Below are 10298 nucleotides of genomic sequence, written 5' to 3'. Positions count from 1 at the left end.
ATACCGGACACACAGGCGTATTTATCACGATTGCATTATGGTCGCTATTATTGGGCAAGCTCGATTTCGTTATTGTGACATCGCATTGACGTAATTTTTGGATGACGAAGTCAGGTGAGGGTCAGGAATGATATATGCAAAAATTGTTACGCTAAGGTAAGTATAAGTTATCGAGGTAAGAAACTACATCCATTGCGCTAAGGCAAATTAATATGTCGGTTTCTGCTTGTCTAAAGCCTTGCATAGAGTGAAAGCGTTCCACGTCCTATTAATAAAATGTGGCCCAATACATGATCAGTCTCTGGATATTAAATACCAAGTCTTTATGTCGGTATCGTATATCACCCTATTAATAGATCGTAGCACAATACATGAGCTATTGCTGGACATAAAATAATAAGTCTTTATGTGTGTGGTACCCAACTTCAACCATTGCGTAAAATAACATGTATTTTCTGCTTGTCTAAAGCCTTGGTTAGAGTTGTATCGTATAACGCTCTATTTTAGATTGTAGCACGATACATGAGCTATTGTTGGACAGAAATTGGTCAGAATGGGATATCGTGAACGTTCCTTGGGGACAATTTAGTCGCTTGTGATTCTTTTTTATTTTGAGCTCTGTACAACGACCCCGATAAGAGAGAGGTCGCTGACGTATTGAGTTTGTTGACATACTCGTAGGCGCCATTACGGGGGACCGTCGCTATACTTTGGCAAGCTGTATTTCGTTATTGTGACGTCGCAGTGACGTAATTTTTGGATGACGTCATCAGGTGGGGGTCAGGAATCATATATCCAAAAATTGTTACGCCACGCCCACTAGAAGTTATTCAGGTAAGAAAGTACATGAGACCCAAACACTAGGCATGTGAAATTTCATATATCGTCTATAAGGTATCGGTATAACTTTGGGTTTCATTTAACATTGCATTTTTTATTTATCACAGGACGAATGTTAAATATTTACGGAAGTATAATTCACCTTATTGCATCAGATTTTTTATTTTTCAGTTTTAGCTTGTTGCGCCATAACATAATCATTATACAAAGTACCGTACTTGAGTAGACTACATATAACGCGTATAAATTAATTACATTTTGGGAAATTCGTTCCGACAGCGACTTGCCGAGCAAAATGGACTCCATTTTTGTCAGTGATCGCATGAAACTAAAAGTTTTATGTCCTGCAGAAGATACAGCAAAAGCATTCTCACTCTTGGATAAAAATCGCCAACACTTGGAAGCTTGGTTACCTTGGGTAGAAACGACCACCTCTGTTGAACATGAGAGGAGTTATGTGAAAGGAGCGCTGGAACGATTTCAGAGTGGTCTTGGAATGGAGATGGGAATTTATGAATTCAGCACAAATAGGTAGGTCGAGCTTATATGCTAAACAAAGCAGTAATCAGTATTTATTTTTTCACCGTACTTTAAATACATTACGTATGAAAAATATAAAGTAAAAACACACACGCAAGAATGGCATTTCAGGGTCAAGTAATATACTACAGTACTACGGTAGAACAACCATTATTCCAATACTGGCCTGGCAAGTTATTTGATAAAGACCATTAGAACATAGGTTCTCAAAGTGCTCCGTACGGAGCCCCAGGGCTCCGCGAGAGAAACCCAGGGGCTCCGCGAACTCTTCAAAATACTGACTCAAAATTTTGTAACTGTTCAAAGAAGCAATAACAGCATTGATAAAATCTGACAACAATATAGCCCTGAAATATGGTAAAGAGGCGGAATTAAAAAATGACATTATTTATAAGCAGGAGCGCAGCCAGGATTCTTAAGAGGCAGGTGGTTCAAAATTGGAATCGGAAATTTCCGCGCAACATTCTTCGCGATTAAAAAAACGGATAACGAGATTTCTGTTGCGTAAAATATTCAATCCATGACCGATGCGAGCATTTAACGTGTCTCATCGTTACTCACGTTTGGTTCGAGATTACTATTAGGATTACTAAAATGAGAATACTATTCTAAAATAACATAAAATATGTGATAAACTGCCACCTATAAATAAATTGGAGTCGTATGTTTGCGATCTTGGGATTTGTCAAACTTGATTTGTTCTTTTGCACTTGAGATTATTTTTAAGCAAGATATCGCCGTTTAAAAAATCACAATATTTGGGCAAAATACGAACAATTGAAATTTATTTTATTGCATTCGGCTCTGCCGGTAGTTTCAGAATGAAAAAAGGTACATCGCGGATCGCGCTCACAATTGACTGTGTTTCGATTTCGCAGTTACTACGATGAAAACCTAACATAACACCAAATTTTATGATTTACAATGTCTATAAAAGCGTTTTCAATCTGAGGTGAGTCTGCTGAAAACGAAAGGTGTGATCTTCCATTTTAAGTTTCAGTTTTAATATTTTAGAAGGCGTTTTTCGATTAAGAAATTTGAGTTGCGGATTTACCTCTTTATTAATTATTATTTTTAGCCTTTCATCGCCGATGACTATAATATGGTAACATGTTTTTCACATTAAACTCATACTTCCCCACGAGAACAAAAAGCAATTAACGTCGTCATTGTGTAACAATACATGTATATGCCGAAGGAAATTTTTGATTTAGGGAGAATAAACACCGGCGTAAAGATGTTTAAAGGTTCAAAAACACGCCATGCTGACGAAAAAAAATCGGCGATTGTAACAAAATGATATCGCGCACGTTATTAGCGGCCTTTTAAGTCTTTCAATGTCAAAAGGGAAAAGATTCGCCCCCTAATTTATCAATATGTTGGTCAAGTGTCAAATTTACAGCTTTAGTATATTATGTTTGAAATTTAGATTTATCTATGACTTGTGTTAACCCTATTAAAAAGGGTTCAGCATTCAAAATAAGTAAAGTACTTTTAACTTGCTCAGGAATATTAATCTGAAAGTAAAATTTTAACATTTATTTTGGGGCTCCGCGAATAATATTCAACCTTTCAAGGGCTCCGCAACACCAAAAGTTTGAGAACCCCTGCACTAGAAAATCATATCCTACCTACCGTATGTGGCGCATCGTGCTAAGCGTTAGAAATAAGCTTGCCACCTCACATCTGAATATCTGCTTGGGTTCAGAGGTTTGACTCCTGTGGGGGATGATTATATGCGAGAAGTTTGCTGGACACCTCGCCGCCGTAGGGTGAACTGGTAACCAAACGAAATGCTGTGGTTCATCGCGTGATTAAGTCGTCTTATCGACTTTTCTCACATACTAGGCCGCGAGCCGAGGCCATTTATCTTTCAGTTTCGTAGCGCACATCAGGTAACTACCTGAAAATGATTTTAAAATGTTCCTTAGAAATTTAGTAACAAATATTGCCTTGTTCCCACTTCCAAAAGTTGCACGTTTTACAGAAAAGACGCTTTTACTACAATAAATATGTGTTACCATCTGTCCTATTTTCTCTGCTTTTCCGGTATCATGGGCCAATGAACGCAGACTTCTGCACGACGTAACAGTCAAGTTAGTCAGCTGTAGGTGGATCCCCAGTGGTCGGATGAATATCAGATGTACTCAACTGTAGTGTTGAGCACAAACAGGATTCAGGACTCCGAAAAACAGGACTCCGGCAGGGTTTTCAACAAACAGGTTCGGATCAGGAGTGGGAACATTCTTGGTTGCCCGGAGTCAATCAGGAGTCCCAACTAAATCTATAATATACCGTGACCGATAGAAGTACCGTACGTCTGTACGTACCGGTGCAGGCATAATTTGAACGGACTTGAATTATCTGTACCGTACATAAATATTAATACATAATCGTGCTTCTTCAGGATGCTACCGGTACCATTTATGAATCTGTGTTTACCACTTCTGTATCGGTACAAGCCTGAACTGGGTGTTTTATAATTTTAAACAGAGTTCTGGTGTTCTGTGTTTGGATGCGGTTGTCGGGTTGTAGCGAATACCGGTACCGGAACTCACATGCAGACATGCCTGTACCGGTATGTGTCGTGAATTTGGTGTGCATTACCAAGGAAATGCATCCTATACTGTTCACTGTTATGTAGAACACTCACTGTATAATCAACAGATGGAACATGCTCTTGGCGAAGAATAATGTTGAATACTTGAATGTAATTGTGGCTATGAAGCATCAGTTCTATGCAGACTTTGCAATATTTAAATGTGATTGTAGTGAACACTGAATTAATGGGGTGAGCAAGCCTCAAGCAAAATATTATTCTATGACTATAACTAATTTTTTATTCGATCCCTGAATTTTGTTATGTCATTGAACATAGTAATGAGTGTGCGCTAGTGTGACTTTGCAATGTTTAGATGCTGCTGTAGTGAACACTATAATGCATAGTCAGTCCCCCCAGTTGACTACAGGGGTGGTGACTCCTCTACGGCCCATGGGCCGGGGCCACGGCCCATCTGATTGGGCCACATGGGCCGTGGCCCATCAAGTTATGGGTCGCGGCCCATCAGAAAAAATTCAATTGTCTTACCAAAATTTTCAATTTTTACAAAATTGTCAATATTTGAACCAAAAAAAAATCGCGGGATGCCACCAAACCTTTTTCTTACGATAAGCCTTTACATAAAAATAAAGCAAAATACCTAGCTACAGAAAAGGATACACCTGAAGTATGTGTACCAGGTTAGGGTTAGGACAAAATTTTGTTCATACTTTTCACATTATAGTTCTATTATGAGTTCGGGGAGTGGGTAGGATTTACAAATTTATTAGTCTTTATTATTTTATCCCTTTACACAAATTGATGGGCCGCGGCCCATAGCCTGATGGGCCGAGGCCCATTTCGATGGGCCGTGGCCCCGGCCCATGGGCCGTAGAGGAGTCACCACTTCCACTCCCAGTTGATCCCCCATAGTCAGTGATTTTAGTTTTAGCAATGTTTAAATGTGAGTTTGGGAAACATAATAATGAATATTTTCAGATATTCTCAAATGTTTCAGATGTCAGGATGGAAAAACATCATAAAATACATCAGTGCAGCACGTTTTTGATGTTGCTGCTGTAGTGAACACTAAATTTGGTCAATATTAGATTTGTCAACAGGAGCGAAACAGGAGTCATAGTTTTCTTTGTTCGGAGTCTGACTCCGAGTTCGAATTTTGATTTCGGATCAGGACGGAGTCGGAGTCTGAAAATTCTGACTCCGCTCATCTCTGCTCAACTGCTCGCTTTTGCGTTGAGTAGCCTTTCCATAGTTTTTTTCAGTTACCGGTAATATTAGTCCAGTTATTCTAAGGAGGTGTTGAAAAGTATAGGTAAGATATTAAACACTTGTATACCGGTATCCTTGCCATAAATAGCAATTTTAGTTGAGCACTAGCTCATAAGACCTTGTTAAATAGGTACGGTGCGGTAACTCCAAGGAAGGCTAGACCTAGAATAATATGTCACAAACAACGATATTTTCTGGCTTGCATGAAATGTTTATGATTAATTTAATGACTCTTCTGACTATTCAGCAGACTTATACTACTATATAGGCCACAGCATATTTGGAAATAGAAATGAATGGCTGTTTCTGTAATGCACGGTTGTGTGAAAGAGAAGAAATTAATAAATTTTAATAATGTCGGTTGGTCTAAATCTAAATTCATAGAGTCGACAAGAACCTGGGAAGCAATGATAAGTTATGCCGGAGTGGAAAGAAAGGTAGCATTGGAAATGATTGAGAGGTGAGAAATGAAGTTGTAGACAAACAGTTGATGTTTCAAAATATAGTCTATAGTCCATACTCATACTGTCATAGGACATTTCAGACTGTGATATATCAAAATTTAGTGTAGATATAGTCTAGTAATGGTATGCAAACACTGCTGGACTGTAGAACATGCAATGAGCATATATACGCTCATTTAGTACATCAGATAAAATGCATTATGTATTCAAGGTATTAGTTAGTATTTAGGGGTATTTTTAAAATCATGCTGCTCCAAATATTATTTTCTTCCTTATTTTAGATACTGTACTACAAAAGAAAACGGCAATGTTCCACCAATCCGACCTAACGCAGGCTCTGATCCCTGCTGCTATCAGTGCTATAAAATGGATTAAACAAGAAGTCTTGAAGCTTAAAGGTATATGAGAATCATAATAGTTGCAAACAGCTTAGATGGGCTATTCATATTGAAATACTTTAGCACTTTTCTGCAATTGGAACTGCCCATCAAATTCATGTTGGAGACTTCATTGAGATTTTCAATTCATTTTTTTCCCTCGACTATGAAGATCTTTCGAGGTTAACGAGGTATTAATAAATAAAGCTGAGGAATTTGAAGAGGATATGAAGAATGTAAATGATACCAGGGCACGTCTATTTAACACTGTCAAACATAAGGATTATACTCTTCACCCAACAATGATTCACTGAAGAAGCATGTGGCCCTCAAATCAGTTCTTGAGTTGGCAAACTGCAAAGAAAAATAGTCAAAATAATTTATGAAAGTGTGCCAAAATCAACTTAAATTGCACAGATTTTTGTTTTTGTATTGACTGCAGAAATCACAGTACACCTATAGAGGAAAAGTCGATTTTTGAGATAGTGGATTTCGAAAACAATTCAGAAGAAAGTGAATTAGATATTACAGTTGATTTAATAAGTATCATACATTTTTTTTTTTTTCGGACATTTGTTAGTGTCGTAGTCCTGTTTCTAGAAATATTATTGCCTTTGTTCAAATACATAACCACATAAACTAAAAAAAGATTAATTGTAAATTGTAATATTTCTGTTCACTATGTTATGTACATATTGTACATTCATTTAATTTTCTTGACTTTTGCGGTAAATTTCTAAGTGAGAAATAACTGATTTATTTGTGTTTTCGTGCTCACGATGTTAATTTGTGACTTCATTGCTTAAAAATAAATACGTTTGATACTTGATAGCTTCTATAAAATGGATGTAGCTTTTTATGCTGTTCTTGTTGTAAACTGCTTGTGGTTATTACATAAAATTTATTCTCAAATGTGAATCAGCGTTGTTGGTGTCGCTGCTTTCGAGGTCACTCCCGACTCCTGTCACACAATTAAAGTATTTTTTGTTGTTGGTTACATGTATGCCATATTTTTCGTAATCTACCTAATAAATTATGATTGACTGAGGAAGTCCGATTTTGGTCAGGCAAAACATTACAGGAATACATTTGTGTTAGTGTGCTGTAGGGCTCTCAAATTGTATAGTTCTTATGTATGCGCTGTAAACTTATGGTTATTGAATTTCCGGGAACCTCTTATATTCAATTTCGCGCCAGGATTGTGGAACAAGCTGTAATGCGTTCATTATGTTCGTTTTCACACAAAACTGAAGAATTTATTTAGTTACCAGATGTGCGCTACGAAACTCATTTTCTGGGCGTTTTCATGGTTTCGTCTCACGGCCCATATCCGTGGTAAGGATCTACAAGTGTTTAATAATTTACTTATACATTTTTCAACAACGTCTTAGCATAACTTAACTAATAATAACTAAACAGGGCTATGGAAAGCCTGCCCAACTCAGCGCAAGGTCGAGCAGAAATAACTAATATTCATCCGCTCGCTAACAGCTGGTTTAATTCAATTGTTACGTCATGCAGAAGTCATTGTTCAGTGCCGAAAATGTAGAGAATATAGGACAGATCGTAGCACATATTTCTAGTAGTAAAAGCGTCTTTTCCGTAAAACGTGCAACTTTTGGAAGTGGGAACAAGGCAATATTTGTTACTAAATTTTTAAGGAACATTTTAAAATCATTTTCAGGTAGTTACCTGATGTGCGCTACGAAACTCACTTTCTAGGCGTTTTTCAGGGCCTCGGCTCGCGGCCTATACGGGATAAATATGGAAATCCGTATAGTGTATTTTGATAAATGGCCAATAAAAACATGGCAGCCGATATTGATTCATGACAACATGTATTTGTGTTCCTACCATACTTCTTATATTTAGCCCACGGTATGTTTTTATTGAAACCAAGCCGTTTTGCATATTATGCTAGTTATTGTTTTAAATCGAATTAAAAGCTTTCGTTCCAAATTTGCTAAAATGTAAAATTGTGCGTGGTGGAAAAATTTACAACTAATTACCTTATTTAGTTATGTACTGGATTTATATAAAGAGTGTGATGTTAACGTAGCTTACGAAAAGTGACATACATTAGTAAATACGACGTTTTAAATCCCACTACTAGTTATTATTCTTCGTGGTTATGGTCACAAATTGTACCAACGATTTGTTAGTTAATGTATTATTTTAGATTCAGGCTGTTGATGGACATTAGATGCTTCCAGTCACTTCTTTCCGGTTTTCCCATTGGCCTTTTCTGCTGGCTTGATGTGTTTCACATCCCCGCACTTTTTGGTAGTTTCCTTGATGACTTCAACAGCAACAGTCTGTCGCATGTCACGGCAGCTGATTATCGCATCGAACTTATGGGAATAATAAGATCAAACTAACTGCACTCTCTGACTCTCCACGGAGCCACCTGCCAGTTTCTTTCTTGAAAAGTCTTCCCGGCTATCCTCTCTTCTGAAAATTGTGTACCAAAACCGCCATAAAAATATCTCTGTTGACGCTGCATTGGAAAAATATATTGCTATTTTCTCACATTAAACTGCCTGATGGGCAAATTAAGTTTTGCTAGTTACCTATGCCTCCGTTTATTGTTAGGAATCAAATATTGACGTCATAAGCAACATTATTATTAGCCTATATATTTAGATTTGATGAAGACTGTTGGAGCCTAATTGGGATGTGCGGAATCGTCCGAATAAACCGAGACGACCCTCAGGAATCATATGGAGATCTCGGTTATTGGCTAGATTATGACCATTGTGGACAAGGCATTGTCACTGATTGTTGCACAAAACTCACGGATGTGGCTTATACCGAATTAAATTTGGAAAAATTAAGAATAGTGGCACATGAGGATAACCATTCCAGTATATCAGTTGCCAACCGGTTAAAGTTTAAACTCTCAGATGAAAAGGCAGGATATTACCATTCGAGGTTCCATGACCCAAACAAATTACTGGTGTTCGTGAAGTATAAAAACGATTGAGGGAATTGACTACTACGAACCCAAATTGTTCATTAATATACTGATATCGGTGTGACGGGCGACTAATAATTTATATGCTCGTTTTAAAGATTTTCCTGAAAAAATTAATGTCAATTCCCGACTTAACACCCTTGCTCATAATTACCATTGTTATCAGCTCTGTGGTACATACCCCCATTACTGTTTATGGCCATCATGGGTGTAGTAAATTAACCATATTGTTTCATACAAACTTTGAATAAAAGCCCTGGACAGGTGACACTGCCTATTTTCAATTACAAACGGCAAAGAGCTCTCCACAAAAAGGTATTCTGAGTTGGATAACTCGAGCATCCCTCACACTGCTGGTCAGTCTCACTACAACAAAATAGCCTAGTTGGTACGAAATAAACATATATATTTCGTTATTCACTAAATAAATATTTAGAACCCGAATTATTGTACTGGGCACGACGACGTAATATCAGGTGCATCTTCTTGTACCATATGTACTTTTTACACTGATACGTTTTAGCGATGCTCTCAAACCCGAAAATACTAATTGGGCAATTCGCACCGCTTGTTTGTTTGTTGTATTCTACACGTCTCGACCTCGTTTTTTTTTTTTTTTGTATAGATATAGTAGAAGTTGCAGTCAAAAATTGTTCAAACCCCACATCCACACTCAAATATTTACGCCCGAATTATCTTTCGTGATTTTTTTCAAATTTACTTCAATGTGTTATTCGCTGTTTCGGGTAAGTGGGCACGTGCGTCATCACGTCTTGAATATTTTTCAGATTTTGCCCACTTTCCTGATTTTCCGTATATTTGTTTTGTTTTGCAATGTATGATTTTGTTGTAATGGAAATCGAAATAAACAGTTACTTTTACACGGATGGTAGCCGTCCAGTATAGGGACTATTGTGTGCGTCGCTCAACTGCTGAATGTGTAATTTGCTCGCAAACCCGATATTACGTGCTTAGTAATGGTTCATTTTAGTTTGGTTTTCGTAATGTTCCCAACACATCCGTTTTAACTGTGGAAGAACAAAAACTTTGCATATATATTATAATATTACTTCCAATCAAATCCAAAGAATTCGGTATCATTGTCTCACTTGAATAAACAATAATGAGACATTGTTTGAAAAAATATGGCTCACCATTTGACCAAGCAGAAGCTCGTGGACGCGCGGAAGTATGAGAAGAGATAGAAACGGAGTATAAAAACGATTGGATAAACTGACTACTAAGAAATTGACATAAGTTAGATTGTTCATCAA

At 37.3% G+C, this 10298-nt stretch overlaps 1 protein-coding gene and 1 long non-coding RNA gene across 3 annotated transcripts; both read left to right on the top strand.

Moving 5' to 3' along the window:
• The first annotated feature begins 1053 nt into the window (after nucleotides 1-1053).
• Nucleotides 1054-9911, top strand: LOC120334272 (putative ribosomal N-acetyltransferase YdaF). Its single transcript, XM_039401750.2, has 2 exons — nucleotides 1054-1371; nucleotides 8694-9911. Exons 1-2 carry the CDS (start codon nucleotides 1136-1138, stop codon nucleotides 9031-9033), a joined length of 576 nt encoding a protein of 191 aa, XP_039257684.1. The 5' UTR covers nucleotides 1054-1135; the 3' UTR covers nucleotides 9034-9911.
• LOC144411756 (uncharacterized) lies at nucleotides 5433-7101 on the top strand. 2 transcript variants are annotated; one of them, XR_013468863.1, is made up of 3 exons: nucleotides 5433-5669; nucleotides 5955-6071; nucleotides 6493-7101. It is a non-coding gene; the product is annotated as an uncharacterized LOC144411756 (long non-coding RNA). The 2 variants fall into 2 exon arrangements; XR_013468862.1 differs by having other exon boundaries at nucleotides 5439-5669; nucleotides 5955-7101.
• Nucleotides 9912-10298: the final 387 nt, after the last annotated feature.

Source organism: Styela clava, chromosome 15, assembly GCF_964204865.1.
Source record: "Styela clava chromosome 15, kaStyClav1.hap1.2, whole genome shotgun sequence".
Classification (NCBI taxonomy): Eukaryota; Metazoa; Chordata; class Ascidiacea; order Stolidobranchia; family Styelidae; genus Styela; species Styela clava.
The sequence above is the reverse complement of the archived record's forward strand: the minus strand, read 5'-3'. Positions and strand labels throughout refer to the sequence as shown.